At 40.7% G+C, this 23,145-nt stretch overlaps 1 protein-coding gene across 4 annotated transcripts in view; it reads right to left on the bottom strand.

The window, feature by feature from the left end:
- Positions 1 to 23,145, bottom strand: part of DYNC1I2 (dynein cytoplasmic 1 intermediate chain 2) — a 110,256-nt gene that overhangs the window by 35,004 nt on the left and 52,107 nt on the right. For 3 of the 4 annotated variants that reach the window (XM_088470510.1, XM_088470523.1, XM_088470519.1), the window contains 2 exons: positions 21,668 to 21,727; positions 21,104 to 21,219 (listed from right to left, as the gene is read on the bottom strand). In XM_088470510.1, coding sequence (XP_088326636.1) covers positions 21,104 to 21,219; positions 21,668 to 21,727 — 176 coding nt within the window. The remainder of the gene's footprint in view (positions 1 to 21,103; positions 21,220 to 21,667; positions 21,728 to 23,145) is intronic. The other variant, XM_088470533.1, reaches the window with a different exon arrangement.

Raw genomic sequence — 23,145 nt, 5'->3', positions numbered from 1 at the left:
TGTGCTCAGTGCATATAACACAAACAGTGTAAATATTCACCTTAAGTGAATAGTGGCGATAATAACAAAATGAAACATACACAACAAATCATAAGTGTAATGACATAAAATTAAAATGGACCACAAATTGTTCCATAAATAGGAATCAAAATAATTAATGAGGCGTCCCTCAATAAACTGGGACTCCTCGTCATAGAGACCTATATCAAATAATAAAAGTTACGTTTTAATTTAGGTAAGGTGTGCCCCATCTAATAGGAGTACTGTTTCCTATTTTCCCTTGTTGATTTGCCAGAAGTGCCAGATGGCCAGTCCGGCCCTGGGAACCAGTACTATATACCTAGCTGTTCCAGCACCAAAAAGTTGTCCTAGAAAGCTTTAAAGGGAGATAGTGTGCAATTATTTTCTTTGAGGCCTAGGACTTTGGAAACCAAAACAAAGGGGACTTTATTCTTCAACAAACTATAGATTCATCGTCAAATTAGCAGAAGCTATACATTTTACATCCATGCTCATATGAGAGCCATCCACATTTTGGTTCCTGGTCCTTTAGCGCTGGTCAGCACCCCTGGTAAGACTAAGGTTAGCAAATGGGATACTTAGAAATGCAAATAGGTCTTCATGGATTCAACTACAGTACTTCTCAGGTTTCATGGATTCAACAGCAGTACTTCTCAGGTTCTTTTTGACTTTACAAATAATGGCTGCAATAATATTGCACATACCACCTATGAACAAATCATGTTTTAACAAAATAAAAAGGTGTTGCTATAAAAATGGTCACTGAAACCATCTTTTAGGGGGAAGGCAAAATGACAAATGGGTGGAAATGATCCCGTACAAGTCAACCCTAGCGTAGTCCCCATTTTTGCCAGTTGGTTAAAACGTTATATCGCTATATAGCTGCATCTTAAACACTGGTCTTAAAAAGGTGAGAGACGTACTTGCGCAACCAAGCCAATGTGGTATATGCCAGCACATAATATCACTGCCGAGCTTCCTAGCAAGTACAATGTAAATATATTCAGCAGACTGAACTGTTACATGGGAAAAATAAAGATGTTTTCCTGCCAGTTCTAATCAGTGAAAACAGCTGCACAAACGTTGCGGCAATCAAAAGACAATGGAGCTACTCAAGAAGTTTTAAATAAGAATGAAGGGCTCGGCGAGGAAGCGAGCAGTTATAGGAGGGCCTTCTAATAAGTGTAGCGAATACTTGATCAAAGAAATGATCTCTGCGTTTCAGCACATATGGCATGAATATGAAACATACAGGGTATGATGATCGGTAAACATGCTGAAATATTCATGACCAACAAACAGGGCAGGAGCATCTCATACATATCAACAAATAAAAGCTCAATTGTGGCTTTGGCTCCCAATCATTTGCACATTTTCCGTGTCTGACTTTTTGATTTTTGCGTTTCAATAGGCAGAGATTTGCATCATATTTAAAAACTGAGAAATACAAGCACAATAACACGGCTAATTACCATTTATTTTTCCAGTTTATTTATATGGGTCACCCTATTAAGCATCCGTGTATAAAGAATGTGTTTTGGACTTTCCAGATATGCAGATTCAACCCCAGCCTCCGGCAGACCCATCAGCCGCTTTGTGGCCAGAACCAGCATCCAACCAATCAATCCACTAGCAACAAGTACAATTATAAAGGAATAGTCCTGAACACAAAATGGCTTCCCCAAGCTTAGCAGTTGACTGGTACACTTAAAGGGGCAGAACCAATTAACCGCACAGGTCTGTCCGGAGCTATTCAGTTACTGCCGCTGCTCCGCGCGGTAAGCCCCAGAGGGTGCACTTAACACTGCAATCTGCATTAAGTACACCCTCTGGGGGTTACCTCGTGGGGTAATTCCATAGCTCCAGGCACTTAACCCAGGAGCTATGACTTAGTGCATGAGGTCGCAGGCTTAACGCGCATGGAAATTTCAAAGTAAATTTAATAGCACCGGGCATTAAACCTGGGAGCTGCAGCTAATTTAACTTGCCCCTTAGGCAACAACAATATTCTTGCTTATTTAATTTTTCTATAATTGTTCAATGAACAATACAGGAATACACTTTTACACCCACTCATATCTGTATCAGAAAATGCATATTAGCTAAGTGATATCCTTTTCACCCACGAGGTCTTCTGTATATCTACCCACATGGTGGGTGCCTGACCTATTGAAGGCTCATACATGTGGCATTATAAATATAGCTGAAAGAAAAGGGCGCCCAGTGTCTCCCCTACTCCCACAGGAGCCATGGCCAAGAGTGTTTTTTATTTACTCCTATTTTTGTCGTCTTACCATATGAATTGGTCACTGCTAGTTTGCAATTTATGCATGATCTGGCCGGTAACCTCAACAGGTGGAGTCTGAAAGAAGTATAAATCTGGGAAGAACAATCATTTTCACTACATTTATGCTACCAATCCACGGTAGGAAATGTTTAGACCAGTACGTAGAGTTGTGGTCAGTTTTTGTAATCAAAGGTGGTTGAGTAGCCTTACAGAGTTGGTCATATGTCCGGATAATGTTAATGCCCAGATATTTTATGTAGCCAGTTTCCATTGGTAAATGAGAATTTGTTTGGAAAGATGGTGGCTGGCTCCTTGCTGAATTAAGCTTAAAGTAAATATCAGACAACTACAACGGGATTATGTTTTCAATGATGGCAGTAGACAATTAACTATATTTGAACAGTAAACTTTTAAACAAAGCATCACTCAGGAAAGGGGATAATGTTGTTTATTGAGCAGGTAAAGAAATATATTTTTATTTAACATATAAAAATATTGATTGAATTCCTTAATTCTCTTTGAAGTGCTGCTCTGCCTACATGCCTACACAGAGTGGAAGCAGCCATTTTGTGCACTGAGCCAATCTTCAGGCTGAATATAAACATACTAAGAATTAGTGACATCACCGAGGCCGGATTTGTCTCTAATTATTTTTGAAGAGACCTTGTTCTAGGGCACACAAGAAGTGCAATTGTAACTATTTGTTATTTTCTGTAAGTGTGCTTCAGGTTCTAGTCCACCTCATACAATAACATTTTAGATCTATTGAAAATAGTTTTTGGTCTGCTTTACGCGAACATTGGTGCTTTTTGGTTTCCTCGAAGAGCGTGGGTGAAGTGAAACCAGAGGGAAAACCGCAAGCACAGAATTCCAGAGCTTTCATCTCCGCAGAGAGGCCCAGGGAAGATTCCCTTCCATTATAATAATTATCTTACAAATTCTAATCAGTCCCATTTAGCTGAATGACAATCAGCAGCTTATTAAGTTCCAGGTTTTGTCAAATATCTATTTACAATAAATTACTGTTCTCTACTGTTTTTGGAGAGAGTCCTTTAAAAGGAGGAGGAATGATAATTGGTAGAATAATCAGCTCTTTGTTTTGTGTTAGTTTTTTTTTTGTACCCCCTCCAGTTGTGTATAATCTACTAAATGTGCTTCGTTTTCATATCCCAGACATGTACAACATAGAATGGACCTATAGATATTTAAAGGAGGATGTTAGTTATCCTGGTCTTTTGGCGTGACAATTATCTACCCCTCCCCCACCCATCAACTACTAAAACATAAGGGTCCTCTTACCTGTGCCCCCACAAAAATGTTATTACATGGACAAGTCTGCTTAATAATACATGAATCTTTAACTGGATTTATTAATACTTCTAAGTTGCCTCTATAATTTATGGCTAAATAGTGATAGTAAGCGTATAAACACCAGTCTCTGAATTAGTTCATGGATACATAAGAGGACAATGATGTTTTAGTAGTCGGTGGAAAGCCATTTGCCTAAAAGCACCAAGATGACGGAGGTTCTTCTTTAAACATTTATAGGTCCCATGCTGAGACAGAGAAATTTGTGTTATACATGGCTGGGATATAAAAATGAAGCACAATATGGTGGGAGATCATCCCTGCAGCTGTAATTAGCAGAATGATGATTGGATGGCCTGAGGTTTCAAAATGGCCATCTGAATCAAGGTGCAAGCATGAGGTGAAACTCTTAAACACTGTAGACGTGCTTTAATATGATAATGGGACACATATTTACAGATCTTTCCCTATTCATAATAGCGCATATGGGCTCCTTGTGCGCCCATGTCTTTTAATACCAGAACTTGGAATGGACATGCTCTTTTGCCAGTACATAGCATTCAGCCATGTTCTGGTCAATTTCTACAAGTAGAATACCTTCTATCTGGTGTACCTGGTATAGACTCTTCTCTTCAGATTAATATACACAGAACATGTGTACCAGAGGTATTCCAAGTGTGATACATTATAGTACATTTGTGTACACCAAGAGACTGCAATAAAGATTAAAGAGGACCGGTGGCCAACATTACTTTCTCTCAGTGCTGGGTCCGGGTCAGACAAGGGTATGTATATAGTTTGGATGTACTTCGTGTCTTCACGTGGGATTCCTTTGGGCCCACCACAGTTCAAGAATTTTTGTCTATGACAGGGAATTTCAACAGCAAGGTGCTAAGATGTAGCTAAATTATTTTTAACTTATCACTAGCCGATATTGTGACCTATGTGGCAGGGACTCTTAAGTTGCATTTTAAAGCCCAAAGCAAGGATCACAAAGCCATTTACAGTAACACTTCATGCAAGATTGTTTTCGTCTATCAAGCAACAAACTATTTATCATACACACATTATATACAGATATTATATATATATATTTAGATAGATATTCGATAAAGGCATTAAAACGTGATCAATTGACAGAAATCCATAAAATACTTTCAAAGGAAAAATACAGATCTCAATTAGAAAATGCTAAGAACCACTTATTTATAAGCCTAGGCCGCATTAGACACGCTAACATCCTCCGGAGACTGGAAATTGCTTTATCGCTGGTAACAGAGTGACTTAAGCAAGAGATATCAGCAAGTGACATTAGATCAAGGCCCTTGTAGACACACAATGATAAATCAATAAACAACAGAAACAAAGCCGTAATCTCCTATTTCAGTAGCACTGATAGAAGGATACTTTGCAATGTAGTTACTTTCGAACTATCTTCGGTCAGCCCTGACAGTCTATAGTTTGTGGGACCTGGGTACTGACTGGAGTGCCCCATGTCTGCTTACCAATTAGTCCATAGTAGTGACTGGCATGGTTTGTTGTTCCATACACAAGAATATCATTACCACCAGATTGGGATTTGTAACCCTCTATTACTATAACATCATGTATACAGAAGGCAATTTGAAGATGCGTCCTTGCTTATCTAGCCTTAATGCGCCACGCAGAGCGATGTGCCTGGCGCGAGTGAGCCGCCAGCTCCCGGGAAACTCTGCTAGCCTCGGGCATCTTTTTAGCCAAAAACACGTCTAAGTCGCAATGCGATGTAAGTAGGAGAGACTGCTGATTAATTTGATATGTGACACTTGTATATCTGTGCGCGACGGAGTTTGTATACAGAACTTGGCGTTTAAGAAAGCTGCGGCCGTTGCATCGTAGCACTTCGCATGTTGATTGGGAGACTCAGGGGTCTATTTACTGAGCCTTGGAGAGAGCTAAAGGACTGAGATAAAGTACCAACCAATCAGGCTGTATTTGAAAGATGACAGGAGCTGATTAGTTGGTACTTTATCTCTATCCAAGGCTTAGTAAACAGACCTCTTGGTCGCATACAGATATACAAGTGTCACATATCAAATGAATCAGTACATTGTCCTGTTGCGTCATAGTCGTATCAGAGTTTTGTCAAGACAGACGAGTGAGGACACATCTGTATACCAAAACATTTGTTTACATGCCTCTTTACGGTACAGTATAAATGCTGTTTGTGTCAGGTTTCTTGTAAAGCGTATGCAAAACAAAAACGTCAAACCAACATTTTTTAAAGGCTACTCTACTAAACCTGAGGTAAAATTTTAAAAAAAAAAAGTAAAATATAAATTAAATGAAGAAACACCACAAAATAAATGCTGTTCTTTCCACTAACTAAAGCGTGCACCCCGTTCAGGATAAGCCGTGTTACAAAGCCGCAGTGACATTTATTGGGCCGCTGAATGTTACTCACTAGAAAATACATGTATTTCTCATGTAAAGTCAAACAAAACAATAGTTGCTGCATGGTTGTGTGCAACACAATGACATTATTATTGGTGAATAAAGAGAATCATCCCAAAGTGGGGCTTGTGATCATCGGCTTTAATGGGCCCTGGGCCTGGCGTAAAGATGTCTTTCATTAGCTCTCAGATTGCTGCTGGAGACAGATTCTTACAAAACATAATAGTCTCAACTGCAATTGATTCTCCTGTCATCCTGGATGCAAGTCCCATTTGCTACACAGTATCATGTTTGACAATGAGAATTTCAAACCAAAATGTATTTTCCTAATTTCCATGAATAATGTAGAAGCCTAGTACGGCATGCAGAGAGGCACTGCCTGGCAGAATCGAGTGTGACACCTGCTTTGCATAATCACTATATATCCTACTACTGCAAACAGGGACCAGGGAAGAACCTTAACGACTTGGTTAAAAGCAGACATCTCCTATCAGCCTTCATTCTGATTCCCACTCTGCCTTCCACGGTAAAGGCTACTGGCCAAACAACGGTGTCATCCGTCTATGAGGAAACGGCAGCAGGGGACTGGACCCTGCATTATCTCCAGTAATGAACAGGAGCTCAACTTGTTTGTATCTGTGATTTCTCTGACCCATGTTCAAAGTTATCCAAAGCGCTACATAAAAAAGAAAAAAAAAAAAAAAAAAATGGTCAAGGCACATTTAACAGCTGCAAAGCCCAAGTCTCGGCTAGCTGAGCCAGCTGACAAGATAGCAGCAACCAGATGGTACTGCTGGGGATTGTCTCTTTCTGCTACAGAGGTGGCGATGGGATGGCCTAGCATTTTTATGCTTGGTTGCTTCCAATCATGGCTTTCCCCAAAGGCAAGAATGTACAATTACCAGCACCGCAGGCGGTCCCCCACAGGGGAGAATGTACGCATGCAATGCAAAAAAATAATACAACTTGCAGGGTTCTATAACCAGCTGCCAAACCACACACATAGACAGGAGCCTGGCCAGATCAAGGGTCATTCACTTTACACTGCCTGTTTAGAAACATATGTATTCATTGAGATGTGGATGTACCAATGAAGCGCGGATTTGCTGAGACCGGGGGATCGATTGTGCCGTCCTTGCATAGATGGATTTTGAATTCCCTCTATTTAATACATTAAGACGTGGAGAAGATTGAAGCCTCCTTATAAAGAACACACATTGCATCTAAAATAGAATACAAAAACTACAGTCTTCTAAATGCGCAGATTATTCTATAAACACATATTAAAATCGATCTCCCTAGATAAATAGCAATATATAGAAGAATAAAAAGCTACTGAAGACGGGTATAAAGAACCTGCAAGCTAGCAGTGTAAGAGATGAGTGTTACAATGGGAGGGCATGGAATTCATGCGCACCTGCCAAAAGGACATCAGTCAAGACTTACGGCTTAAATTCATGCTTTTGGTTTAAAGAGTAGTCAGGGTTTGTTTTTATTATTATTTATTTTTTCTTACAAAAAATAAGAGAGGATGGGTGCTTTAAGCCAGATGGTAATGACACATGCAGTCCAACATTACTTGAAATTGAGTGATCTGCACGTTCTGACAAGTTTACAGAACTCGGATAAATGGCATGAATGATTTCAATATATGCTCATACTTTTGAACCAAATGGTGAAGGTTAAAATCTTTCCTTTCAAGGGCCTCAATCAGCCACAAAGGAAAACAGTAATCACTGTCTTTTCAGCCGGGCCCAACCGCATTTGTCAGCCCTTCCTCCGTCAATGCAGCCCGAGCAATCAACCTGCCAAGCATTCAGAATGGAAAAACAATCTGAAAATACAGGGTATAATGCACCTGCCAAGGAAAGTGGCCATTTCAAGAAAAGCTAGTGATCTCAGTGACCCCGCTGGGGAGGCGGTAGTGCAAAGGGGAACGAAATCTCACTGATCTGCACTCACTAACACACTGACACTTCTTTACAAAGCACGCCAGTTAGGGCTCTCTCTGCTTCTTGGGAAAAAAAAAAAGAGAAAGCTTTTTGGGGGCAAGATAATTATGGAATGGGGGGGGGGGGGGGGTGAAGGCTGCCAGGAGGACATGGCTGAAATACACGCAGGAGGTGCGCGCTTAGGACGCCGTCTGCAGTAACCTTGTGCGGATACACACACTGGATAAATAGATATTTATCTCTGCCTAATATAATAATGCTTTGTACACACAAATAGGGGCGAGCTTAGGGAAGTTTTCCGCATTTCGTCACAGTCATCCATATTGTATCCGTCAAACAGGCAATTAAATCCTTTATATGGAAAGGACAGTGTACACTTCTGGTCAACACTACTTTGATATAAGGGGGAAAAAAATAAATCAATGTTACAGGAAGTGGAGTTGATAAAACATAGTTCTTCCACTGAGACAATGGGGTGAATACTGTTGAACGATTGTTTAGCTCCAGGAACGAGCGCCCGGAGCTCCTCGATTGGCCGCTCTATAAACCTGTGACTACAGGATTGCTGGTTGCACATCAGGAGGTGCGGATATAATGAGTGTCACCATGCTAGTTGTGGGCTTAGCAGGTGCGCTGACAGAGTCGTGCCTGGTCCTCAAGTCGGAAAAATGTAGTTTACCGCGACTAAGCCCAGGGAATTAGTCGTGGTAAACAGCATCCCCCAAAACTGAAGTGTCTGACGCGCTGCAGATAATTGAATAGCTCGGACTCAACGTCGGTTGAGGATAATTTGATTATCGGTGTTCTGAGTAACCCTATGACCGCACAGAATGGGCACGGATACGGAAACGCTGGGGCCACTGTTCTGGTGTATGGGATCTCAGATTCCTGCCTGCTTTGCCGCCACTCCCCATTACCTTCTCCCAAACACTCCGACTGTCAATCACACAGCGAGTAAATAGTCATCTGGGATCCACAACGCTAATGTACCGTAACGCATGCACAGTTTACCGATAATCAATTCCGTAAATATCGGCATAGCGTCCATTTCCGAATCAGGCCATAGTTTGATATGGAAATGATTCAACGCAAAAATTGCACGATTTCTGGGCTATTCTGTAGGTCTGACGAAGCCAAAGACTCAAAGCGGAAGCTTATACGAGTGACGGAACGCGCTCGCTTTTATTTTCAAATTGCGTAAAGAGATTTCACTGACCATTTCCACCTACGTTTTAAAATGTTATATAACCACTGTAGTTATTTTAATCTGTTTACAGCTGTTAAAGTGAAGAGCGTGATAGAAAACATAGAACAAAGGAGGGGGGGACCTTAGGTCACCGGGTGTTATGTCAAAGTATAAATGAATATTCATTTCGGTCTTCGTGGTTAACACACGGTACCGTTTAAAATGGCAGAAAAGTAGCAGTTGCCTTAAGCAATGACAAACCTCTTGTCAATAGATGCTAAAGGCTGGTGTAATGAACCAGGGAATTTTTACTTTGAGATAACATCAAAATTGTGATGTATTTGGGCGAGATGGAAGAAAAACAGCTCTGTAAATTAGGCTGCAGCCAGCAATAACACTATAGAGTAAAATTCCAGTTGTCTGAATAATCTTTTGCTGCAGAGCAGGTTAATCAAAGTTAAATCATCTGTGAAATGGGCGCCTTTTGTTAAGCTCAAGGTGTCTTCGTATCAAAGATTTCTAGCAGGATTTCATTTGAAATTTTGGGCATGCCCCACGGAGGAGGGGAGCGGGAGAGACAGTCGTAGGCACAAACAAGGGTATTAAAATATGTATATTTACCATGTCTGTGTGTCAAAAAAATAAATAAATATATATTATTGATGAATGCCGGAGATCCCGGTGATAACCTATTCTTTATGCGTTTAAAGCACAGACGCTTTGCCTCTACAGAGTTTGAATTTAGATTAATTCTCTGTAGATAGAAAAAGCTTAATGGGAAAGTGAGTTCAATTACCAAATGCTTCTATTAAGACAAAGAATAAATGGCAGGAAATGGTGGAATACAAAGATCCTGTAATTCAGGGGCGCTATTGGGTGATCAGGAATATGCCTGTAGTGCAGAAAGTTGTGTCATCATCTCAGTAAGTAAGTGATATTAGGATTATACTTTATGGTGTGTATAATGTGGGGTACACACCTGAACGATGGATGGACCGAGCCATCCAACGATTTGATGTGTATTGGGGTACACACCTGTACTATGGATCGGTCGACGACAGACAGTCCGACCCATCCAATGACTTGATGTGTATTGGGGTACACACCTGTACTATGGATCGGCCGACGACAGACAGTCCGACCCATCCAACGACTTGATGTGTATTGGGGTACACACCTGTACTATGGATCGGCCGGCGACAGACAGTCTGACCCATCCAACGACTTGATGTGTATTTTGCGACCGATTACACAAATCAGTTGCCTGAAATGTCTGGCTGCAGTCACTGTGGCTATTTCCTGTGGACAGCAGATGGGTTGGTCGGTTCCCTGCACACACAGGCAGATGTGCACAATATATCTTTCAGATATATCACATCTGCTGAGCGATATAGCATTCATTGGCTGTACAAACGATACATAGTTTTTTTGGTTAACACCGCAGCTTCAACTTGAAACAAAACTTTATATTTTCTGGAGAAAAAAATAATAATTTTATACACACATTGCGGAATATGTGTGCGCTATATAAATAACTGGTAATAAATAAAATAATAATAAAATATATATATATATATATATATATATATATATATATATAATGGGATGTAGTCAGGATGCCGGTGGTCGAAATGCCGACCGCCAGAATCCCGACACTGAAAGCCCGGCATGGGAATAAAGATAGGCGTCTATCATTCGCCCCAGAGATACACATATACAAGTGTTGCATATCAAACTAATCAGTTGTTTTTTTTTCTTTAACAGATACTTGGATATATAAAACAATGGGCTAGATGTGCAGGAATTATGCTGCGAGAGATCTGAGTTGATTAGAAAAACAAATCTGCAATTTTCAAAGCAAAGGAAAAGATTTGTTGTTTCGGCCAAACTCCTTGTGTCTCTATAACACAGTCGCTCAAAGGACACAATTAAATCATATTGTTGCGTCAGGTTGTCCTTGTAGCCCTGACGATGATAAAACCAAAACGTCAGTTGGAAAATAAACACTACAGATCTATTGATGATATGTACGGTATTTATTCACATAGTTTATTGATAAAATCAATGAAAAGCTGACAGGGGTTTAGTGCTGTGAGATGCCCTACACTTGTGGCAATACTTATGCTAGCAACACATTGGGGGTTCTAGGAGTTACTAACGTGACGCCTCTTCATGGAGGCCGGTAAACTGTTCATTCTCCTGGCAGGAAAAGATCCGCTATGCAGCGCTCACTCATATACAAGTAGTGCGTGACTGCCCCAATAGCAGCTGTACACAAGAACTGTATGTAGAACGAGCCAGGAGATTCCGCGGTTTTGTGGTGGCTTTGCTATCTGCAGATTTACTAAGGCCAAAATGGCTGCAAAACCCCCGACAAAACACATTTTAGAATAGGATAGAACAGGGCTAGGGCTAAAATTACTAAGCAGCGTTTTTGGTGTAATTTAGAAATCACCACCAAACCGCCAGATTTTAGAAGCCGCCGCTTAGTAAATTTTGCCCGAATTTCCAAAGTAGAGACCCCTGCTTTATCAGCAGGCTCACATCAACATCGCCGGAGCCATTTGTTGTTGGAATCCCAGGGACATGGCATGATGTGAATGACAGAGCCTTACATTCCAGCTTAGAATTACTTTATACGGATGTTGAATTAATCATCGTTCTGTATATTTTAGCCATCAACATGTAAACAGGATCGAGGAAATGAGACATGCTCTGGAATCCCATGAACTCTACAGACAGAGTGGCAAAACTTTTTACTTCCTCCAGATGTCATTCCAAATAGTCTCAAGCCAAGTGCAGGGGGGATGATCTGTGCATGGCATATGAGACTTTGGAACAACATCCACGCTTGCCTCTGAGTGGCCCCTCTGGTTTCTACTTCACTGGCATTAGACGATCTCAGGTGATTACATGGTTCTATCACTGTTCCTTAGAGCAGAAGCGGCAGCTGACAGAGCTTTCTCAAACTCTGGAGGAGTCAGTTCCTCTCAAGAGGAAAGCAAGGTGGGGGGCTTTGATTCTGAGGTTTCCTCTGATCACTGTCAGGATTCCAACTGATCAAAGAGTTTAGGTATCCCGCAAGTTGCAGTGACAAGATTACAGTGAAATGGGAAACCCATCTAAGTTGCATGCTCCCATATCTTGCCTCTCTAAAACCACCACCACTCCGATTCGGAACACGACTTCTTTACGGGATAGCACAGACTGGAAAATTGAGACCTCCCTTAAAATGGTTTACACCTTAGATACAGCTGATCTTCAGTTGGGCCAATTAGGCTGCGAAGGAAAGTGTTGTCTGAACTATTGGCTAAGGACCTTGTCCCTTGCTGACCAGATTCATTGCATTTAGTTGAACATATTTGTGCACCTGGGGGACACTGCCCTTGATATGGGACTTCTAGGACAGGGTTTCAGCCTCAGCAGTATAAGCTTGCCAGACACTATCATTTTTGTGAAGTGGCTGCCAAGTCTAAGGTGACTCTGGAGTTCCTTTCATACATACTACTGTGCTACTTATCAGTCCTGAACTGAAACATTTATTCCTGAGGCCATAGGAGAATAGCATTTTCTCCATAGACCCAAGGGACCTCTGTTTAATGCTTACTTCCCTAGGGGAAGGCAAGAGTCTTACTTCCATCGGTCAGCCCTCCGTTCCCCATGATGGGCTAACGAAAGGTAGCAGGCTTGGGCAGCTAGAATACCAGCTCCCAAGCTTTCTTACAAGCATTCTGGATAAAAGGCAGGCGGACAACGCAGTAACTCCTATAAAAGGGTCCCATCTGCTTCTCTTTCGGGATCAGTGATTTGATTCCACCTAAGATGCTTTGATGAGAGGCATTGTCATTCAGAAATACGATACAGAAATCCAGAAGCTTTTCACCACAGGTCTTCCCAAAGAGAACACAAAAGGTATGTCCCTAAGGAAAGCAATTCAGTTACTTCTCTTCGCAGCAGTAGTTCCTCCAGTTGTGGAACAGCAAGGTGGCCCTTTCTCCATTCTGGAGGTCTTTCAACAGATGGTGGACTGATGTGGGCAACCAGATGTGGACATAATGGCAACATGGTGAAACACTTAAGTCCTCCATGAACTATGAGTAAAGGATTTATGGTAAAAACAAAATTCCCATTTTCAGAAGTTAGTAGAGCAAACAAGATGAGGCATAATATTCTACAATCTGGGTATAACGGAGTCCTAAAAAGCAACTAACATTCCATAATAAAGATTTGAAAAGCGTATTGAAAACATTAGAAACCCAACCCTGAAACCCATTTACAAGGCACATTAGTTTTTATTTCTTTGGCCTTGTGCGTCACAGATGCAGCTAATAATATGTTAATTAAGCCTTTGATTGACCATTTGCTCTGGGGCTAGTGGTGCCTTTGTCTTTTTAGAGTACTGAATCAGATTGTGCTTAAATCCAATAATATTACAACAATGGTGCTGCGCTAATAAGACCCGTAAATAAAAAATATGTATATTCTTGGCATGGCAGAAATAATATTCAAGACGCCGCTTTTGTAATGAAACAAGATTTATAGAATTTGAAATTAATTTGTCACAACAAATTCACATATATTCTCTCTACAAAATAGCAAATAATGCACAAGTATATTATCCCCATTAGTTACCACTTCATTGTAATACATATATAAAAAATTGCCAATATAGATATAGCAATAAATTCATGCCACTGTGCCTTAACAGAGTCTTTGCGTTTATTGAGGGAGATATATAGATGGTTATATTCTCTACTTAGTAAAAGGAGTCGATGCTTTAATTACCAGTGGGATTCCGGCTTTAATGACGTAGCTCTTGTGTTGCAAATAACTAGGTAATAATCCAGTTTTTAGCTCACCAAAAAGATAGTTAGTGGTAAGAAGGGTTAAGTTCCCTCCACAGAGCAGTCACCGAATTCATAGCACCACTGAACGGACTAGGCTGCAGCTCTCTTCTGCTACGGCTGCGTGTACAAATAGCAACATTTACATATCAGTGTCCCCGCTCAGCTCCAGCTGCGGTAAACCATTTGGCAAGTGGCAATGAAAATAGTTGCATCAAGGTAATTGCAGGTATCTACTGACGCGTTTCGCTTAAATTATGGAAACTTTATCAAAAAGCCTCTATGATAAAACTTCCATAATTGAAGCAAAACCCATCAGAGGATACCTGCAATTACCTTGATACTTACCACTATACATATATACATTTTTACTGGAGCAAATAAACAACTTTCCTGCTTCCAAAACACCTGCATCTGCTTGTATGTTGCGAATACCAGAACAGCATAAAACACTATTCCATTCTCCTGCTGTCCAGCAGTAGTGGCCAGTTTTGGGAAAGGTCAAGCCCTCTGCCCACTAGCAAGTGCAGAACTACACCAAAGTAAATGACTAGTGGGAATTAGCTGACACCAACCAGGAGGTGCAGCAGTAGCTTGACCACACATACCCAGAAGTAAGCAATTCCAGATGCCAAGTGTGAGAGTCTGGTGGAACAAGAAGTTACATGTAACAGTGTAGAAGCCTGGCTGTGGCAGCTAGCTACCTGCCCACCGTGCAGTGGGAGGAGTAATAAGTGACAGTCAGTTACTGACAGTGAGAGGAATTCCCTAGACCCCTGGATTGGCACAGTAAGCTCACACAGGTTGCTCAGGAATAGAGTAACTTCCCTGCAATCTGTACAGGCTAGCGGACTAAGGGCCGTATGCAATTAGTGGTGAAAACGGCAATATTTCCGCAAAAAAAACCAGGCGAAAACGCAATTGGCGAAAAAAACTGGAGATAAGTTTTCTCCATTCCAGACCAAGCGGGAAAAAAAATGCAAAATCCCTATTTTTGGCTAAAAATGTGGGTATTTCTTTCAGAACCCTTTGGACACCCTCTCCTAATGATAAATTACCCCCCAAAAAATTTTTAAGTTGCTTTGTTGAAAAACGACCGCGCAATTTTGGGTGAAAAAAAATAAAAACCGTTGAAAATGATAGGAAGCTATTTTTTTTCCCAGGAAATAACTGTTCCACGGAAATTGGGGGTACGTTAAAATGGGTGCAGGTATATTTTCGTGTCGTACAAACGCAATTTTAAAAAGCCGTAAAAAAATGCGTGCAGCGACCGCGTGTGATGTTTAAAATACTTCACACATCCATACCATCCCCCCAAAATCAGACCCAATACATTAAAACCATTTTCAATGGGTTTTTTTTTAAATTCCATAATTTGCGCAGTCATTTTTTGCCAAAGTGCGCAACTTACGATTTTTTGGGGGGGGAGTGTCCAAAGGGTTCTGAAAGAAATCCCCACATTTTAGGGATTTTGCACTTCTTTTCGCCTGGTCTGGAATGGAGAAAACGCTTCTACAGTTTTTTTTCACCAATTGCGTTTTTGCCTGTTTTTTTTGTCGAAAATATCGCCTTTTTTTAGTGAAAAACTGCTATTTTTGCCACTGATCGAACAGGGCCGAAGGCTATCTGGTCACAGCAGGTTTCCTCAGTAGTACAAGGAGCACGGGGTATAGATCATCCATCAGTGGAAGAGTTTATATGATAAGACGTGTATGCTACTGCTAAGAACTTGGTGAAATATTATATATGTGTGCCCCAACCTAAAGAGATCTAAAGTTCTGAGTGTTCCGCAGGGGAGTTTGGAGTTTTAGGGGTATATTTACTAAAGTGAGTTTTTAGTAGCAGAGATGTTGCCTTTAGCAACCATTCAGACTCTACTTAACCTTTATCTAGCACCTTCTAGAAGATAATAGCTAGAATCTGATTGGTTGTTATGGGCAATATTTCCACTCCTAAAAACCCAAACTTTAGTAAATCTACCCCTTAGAACACGATATAAATACCTGTACAGTACATAAATTCCTACAGACAATTAAAAAAAGAAAAATCAAATAGCTTCTATCATTAGTTTTTATATTGATATATGATATCAGTCAGACACAGATCAATAGACTTGACACTGTTCCACTACACAATAGAAGTGTAAATAGCCTTCACTTTGATGAGAACATATGCATGATGTTATGCAGCACTAGAAAGTCCTCCAGAGGAGAAAGGGGTAAATATGGTGTATACCCCAGGAGATCCAGCAATGGATCAGTTATTACGGCCAGTAAGAAAAAAGGTGGGCTCACCATTCCAAGGGATTGTAAAGAGTTCAGGGCGCATTCGGCTAATGCTCCATGGTCCGATGCCATATGACATTGGAGGGGTCTGATGCCAATTAAAAAACCTTTTTTATGGTTTGCACAGCCTCCGATATGAATGTTATCCTGATAAGGGGACAAGGTACTTCCAACCAAGACTGAACCCAACTGAGTTGTTTTATTATAGATTACCCAAACACTTTTCTTAGTACTTGGGAGTTTGTCCCTCATTATATAGCACTGGTCTTGTGTTTTCTACTGAACAAATTAATTTGCTGGCTGTGTGTAACAGAATTGTCAAAGTCCCAAGAAAGAGACGGCATGTAGGCTGCGGCTAAGTGTTGCATAATACAGCGTTAACACAGTATCCCAACTACAAAGAATGACCCTAAAAATTTCTGTGCTTAATACATATTTGTACCAATATTAAGTGAACGCAAAGCTCATCTCGGCTAGACGAAGTCTCCTATGGAATCCCAATAAGTGACCCAACGCGTTTCATCCTACCATGAGCGCCCTTGATAGTGCGACTCAATTTCATACCCTTTGCTGAACATAACATGCTCTAACTGTTCCTGGATCGTAAAGGAATCTCCAGAGAAGTGTATTCCATTATACTTCCTCGCACGTCTTCTTGTATTTTCTATAAACAAGCAGTACACAATGGCCCTGCTTCTTGTTTCTGTTTCCATCGGAGACTTAAAATCTCATTACTACTACTGGTGTGCAGGCAATTCCCTCTAGTCTGAGGGTATATTGCGGTCAGCATAAGAATTGGAGATATTGCATGAATTATTTAAAATGTATGAATGTGAGTTTCAGTACGCACATAGTACTATATGATCACACGATCTATAAGTTACAGTATGAGCTCTCTCTTACCACACATATATGTTCTCAACGAAGCACACTACGGTCCTGACTGCATGCAGTGTCCATGCCGCACGCTAGCGGCTGATGTTTTCAGCATTCGCATTCATCAGACCTGCACTGCACATGCGCCCGACGGTTACAGCCGAAATCGCAGAGAGAGTTTAGACACAGAGAGAAGAAATTTAGGTATGCGTGCCTGTGTGGTGACAGGGGGTGGCTAGCCAGATACAGGCGAGTCGCGGCCAGCACCTGCGTCTTTTGCCGCAGTTGCACTGATTCTGGCGGTCATGTTCAGAGCCGGAGATTCTGCGCCTCCGTAGGGCTGTTGCAATCTCAGAATGTACAACCCATGTGTGGCCATTGGTGCATCTTAACGCACACAACAGAGAATTAGCATCGCAGCTGGTGGGCGCCTGTACGAAACACATCGGCTGTGGCATTAGCATAAAGGGAGATTCAAGAAGACCCCACACTATGCGATATATACACTTTGATTGAAACTTGGAGAGATTATACACTATCACTCTTCCATTAACTCACTGCAGGTCTGCACTTAAGAGTACCTTGTACACAGCATGTACAAATTTGTGCACAGTATACAAAATATATACCTTGAACAATGTTGTGACCTTACAGCCATTTGCCATCATACGGAACAATGCCAACATGGTGACATAGAACATTTCTCCTTTTGTTGCCAGACCGTTACATAGACATTATTTTGATAGTAAACATGTTTCGAAACAATTTTGAACTCTAAGAACAGGAAAAACAATGGAGATGACACCTGTCAGAATCTCAGACTCTCCCCACTCAGACACATAGTGAAGGGGGAGCATCTCGCTAACTGCAGGGTACCCAGAGAAATGACCATAGGCAGTGCTTTACTGGCTTTACTTGCAACTTCTAAATAAAATCCATTTTCCTTTTTTCTCTATAGGGGCCAATTCAATTCCAAGCAAAGTGTGGCCGCGATGTACGTAATGTAACATCACCCTTTTCACTGCACACCCCTATGTAGGTGTAAGGCAAAATGAGCAACGTTACAGTTATGATGTGCCGCCCTTACCAGCATTCCGAAGGCACATCCAGCAGAATTGAATTGGCCCATGTGAAGGATTAACAGATGAGGGTATATTTACTAAAGTGCAGGGTTTTTAGAAGTGGAGATGTTGCCCATAGCAACCAATCAGATTCTAGCTATTATCTTCTAGAAGGTGCTAGATAAATAAGTAGAATGTGATTGGTTGCTATGGGCAACAGCTTTACTTCTAAAAACCCTGCCTTTTAGTAAATATACCCCATAAAGTCTTTTACAAAGGGATTGTTTCACGCACTGGATACAATTCTGCTGCACAACTCCTAATCATCCATTGCAGACCTTGATATGCTAAGCTGAAGTTTCAGCTATTCACCATGAACGTAACATTTCCTCCAATTGGCACTTGGTGTCCTTTTATCTCCTTTATATTCTATTTATTCCTTGTACAGTTCATTTTTTTTACCTGCAACTGTGAATCATTTTAGACTCCCATAGAGATGAGCATTTTATAAATAAGCATTATTATGATGATGCTCAGAAAGAAGGGATTTTGTAACTATCTATCTACAGTAACTCGCAGCTGTGGTCTAACCTAGCCACCTATAGTATGAGCTATACACATTTATACCGCGCCCGGACTAATCTCCGCACCCCACCCAATTACTTTGGTGATGATTTCAGGTGTCTGTCATACAGTTATTTAAAGATGCATCTAAGAATAAAATGGAGAAATATATGATCATTTATTTCACTTAGACCCTGCTCATTCAGCACCATTCCCTAAGAGCTGTCTCTAAGCCCTAACGCGAGATCCTTTTATCTCTTCAAAACTTAACAGCTTTTAAAAGCAAATGAATACATACATACATAATGTGCGACTCTTGTCACATGTGACATTACATTTTATCTCACAGCCTGTTTTTCCTCATCCTGCACAGTGGTACGTAGCGTTGTGTCGCCTACTGGTACAGTCATTAGGCCAAGGCCCAGTAACTTTTCCTTGTTAACATCCAAAAACATGAGCTAAGTATGTTGTTAGCATAAGTATCTCAACAGACGGCTGTCAGAATTCGGAGGCTTCCGTTACCCAAGATGGACGCATTATACTGAACCGTTGACGTACCTGTGTCTGCGTGTGCTTTATCAGAATAATCATCATAATACTTGAGAAAGTATGTGGACCCTTGGCCATTTCAGACATTTTACTGAATACTAATCTCTAGATTTTTATTTCAAAGCACTGAGCTATTCCTTTAGTTTGTTATAACCTAAAACGATGTCATATTGGAAAAAATTTAAATCTATTTTTGAGTCTTTAGAGCCATGAAAAAAATAAAATAAAAATCACAGAACAGGTTCAGGTAGAATTTGTTATTCAGTAAAATTAGAGATTTGAGCAACGTCTATCTGTACTGTATTATACATATTAATAGTTAATATTTGGCTTGATCCTAGTAATTGGTAGACTACTTGCAAACCTTATTTAATCATTACAAAATATCCAGGATATAGTATTGCACAGTTTTCATTTAGCATAAACATGTACAATATTACCAAAAGATGGTCGTCCTTTAATGCATTCCTAGCCGGAGTATATAATGGAACACAAGCAGCATCCTGGCACTAGAATTGCCCCTTGTGTCACAGGACAACAACATTTCCAAATGAAAACTAGGGGTATAGTTACTTAAGCACGGGTCTTTAGAAGTGGAGATGTTGCCCATAGCAACCAATCAGATTCTAGCCATTATGTTCTATGTATCTTCTAAATGTTAAGTAGTATCTCTGATTGGTTGTTATGGGCAACATCTCCCCTTCTAAAAACCCTCACTATAGTAAATATACCCCTAGGTCTTACTAAAATAGCAAAAAAACTTAGGGCCGAATTCTATTAGAGACGAAAAGCTGCGTTCGGTGCGCTTTTCGCCTGTTTTCAAAGTATCTCCGTATTCAATTCCGGGGAGTTTCCGCCTCAGCGAAACCTCCATAGGCTAAAACAGGTGAATAAGTTTCTCCAGTGAAAGGCAGGAGAAAAGAAGTGCAAAATACATTGTTTTGGGGTACAATTGTGGGGATTTGGTTCAGAACACTTTGGAAATCCCCCCGCCCCTAATGACTAATTAGGCAATAAAATTATCTTAATTCACCAGAAAACAGACATGTCATTTTTGGGGCGAAAATGTAAAAAGTGTTGGTAATTGGGTAAAAAGTGTTGGGTCTGGTATTTTGGGGGGCTATAAGGCTGAGACAGGTGTATTTAGGACTGCAGGAGGCTGCAGCAGGTGTATTTTTTAAATCTCCACTTTAGAGACACTAAAATATACCAATTCCCATTTACATGTAGCCCAAAATTTAACTACGATGCAATGGTTTTTAAAAAAAAATAAAAATAAGTTTTATATAATTTTTCAACAATTATGCAACTATGCATATAACAGCCCTTTGACGCAATATAAGATCCCTAATTACTTTTATTAGGGCTATTAATACTCTTCTATATTAATACCCAGGTATATTAATACCCAGGGTCAGTTAGGGTTTTTATGGGGTACAGACTGATTTCCCCCAAATTATGCTGTCCTTTTCGCTGGTTTTGCTTTTCACTACATTCGCCTATCCGCTTTTTCGCCTGTTTTGAAATTGAATAGGGAGAAAAGCGGTGACGCGCATGGCGAAAACATCGCGTCCAAACAGTCGCCTCTAATTGAACTCGCCCCCTAGCGATTTTGCAGCAAGAGTTATAAATCCGCCATATATAAAATCACATAAGAAACCAAGAAATGTAAAAATATTCAAGTTATAGATTATATACAGTGAAATCAAAGACCAATAAACACATTTCATCACTTGCCTTCATTTTCCTGAGCCAAGATTGGGGTTTGTGTCTCTTTCGTGTATGTGACAGTCTCTCGAGGAGGGAAATCCACTTGAGTAATTTTGGCCATTCCCAATTTCATGGGACCCCGTCTAGACAGGATAAAAAGAAAACAAAAACCCACACACATTACAACATACTATATTTCTCAGATAAACACGATTTGCAATATTACATCTCAATCTTGAAAGGAAAATCGGTCAATGATTTGGGTTTAATCTATTTGCTACTCTCTAGAACGGTTTTGGAATAACGGGGGTTTTAATAAGAGCAGGAGCGTAAGTCCTCCCAAGATGCTCAGCCGGAACATAACAGATATAAATCATCATTATTTGAATGTTCAGGCATTAGCAGATTGACATTATAAAGACTGATAATCAAAAATAAGATACTACAAGGCTGGAACATGTGTAGAAAACTAGATAAGGTATTTTAGGCCTTATCAGCTTAACTGAAATGGGAAAAACATAGAAGGATCATGACGCTTAATACAATTTATTATTATTTCAGAGTGTAATGAGTAATAAATTGTTGAAATACCCCAGTTCGGAGTCAGAATGGAGCTGAAGAACTGACGGATCAGTGTCCCAATGCAGTGTCCTGATTGGTTGCCAGGCAGCGTTAGCGGAAAAGGTCAGACGTTAGTTAAGCAAACACACACACACAAGTTGTTAAAACTATTGCACAGAGAGAGATATACAGTAGTACCCATATACTGTGCAGCAATTAGTACAAGGACAATAAGGATATTTATCCATGCAGTTAGTTAAACATCTTGAAGTCTACAGAACACTGGTATGTCATTATATGGTTAAAAAAAAATATTTCACTGTACTATAAAACAAATATATATTTGAAAAAAAAATGAGCATCCACTGCAAGAAGTGACCACCAGCCATCTCAATGTTTCTGTAAGGATCTAGGTGCACAGGTGTAATATTTCACATTACGGTGGGAATTCAATTAACCGCTTTTTCGTGAAAAACGGCTTACCGTGCAAATTTAGACCTATTAGCTGCGGTTCTTGTGGGTGCAAGTTCTGACATACATTTTGCGAAAATTAGCTTTCACCTGCTGAGCAGGTGAAAATAGTGAAAAATCCCTATTTTGAGGTAAAAATGTTGGGACTTAGGGCCTGGTACAGACCCGCTCGCTAGATGCGTTCGCACGCAGCCAAAGTATGCAAATCCCGCGATCACACGGCAAGGCATTAGCACGCTCACTATGTCTTGGCGTGCGATCGCGGTGTGTATTTAGACGCCCACCAGCCTGTCTTAAGACGCCCACTTTCCCTTAGTGATACACGTCATCTCCAGGAAGTGTATCCAACAATCTGTAACATCGGATCCATACACAGCACTTGTGGCTGACCATACCCTACCGCAAGCACTGCGAGTGCTTCAGTGTGTAATTCAGCCATGTGACGTGTTATGATGCTGCGTCTTAATTATGCACGCCTCTGGAACGGCGTTAAAGACTCCCTGACACGCCTGCGTTCGCACCATCATTCCCCCTCTTCCATCGACCAACCCGTCACCACCCACAAACGGCTCGTCCTGTCACTCATTCTAGCAAGGTGTCTGTACAGGGTGCGAACGCTTCTCGATTGCATGGAATAGTTTGAGCACACAGTCTTATATGCCTGCGCACATTGTAAACATCGGCAGGCTACGTGTGAATGCAGCCTAGCGAGCAGGTTTGAATCAGGCCCTTGATTAGAAACCACTAGGACACCCGCAATGACTAATTAGACAAAAATAATTTGTAATTAGCTTAATTTGGCCAATAATTATGTAATTTTTGGGTTGAAAAAGTGCAAAGTGCAGGAAAATGGGTTCATTGATGTGGGACAGGTATATGGGGGTGCTATATGAATGGGACATGTCTTTTTAAGATTGCAGGTGGGTGTTGGGCATTTTTATTTAAGAATCCCAAATATTTTTAATGGGCCACTAATACAATTCTACATTTTTATCCTATATCATTTTGCCTTTTTTTGGGGTTCAGGTAGATTTCCC

The sequence above is a fragment of the Taudactylus pleione genome, unplaced genomic scaffold (genome assembly GCF_031769625.1).
Source record: "Taudactylus pleione unplaced genomic scaffold, aTauple2 ptg000004l, whole genome shotgun sequence".
Classification (NCBI taxonomy): Eukaryota; Metazoa; Chordata; class Amphibia; order Anura; family Myobatrachidae; genus Taudactylus; species Taudactylus pleione.
This window is presented reverse-complemented; position numbering and strand designations above follow the sequence as displayed.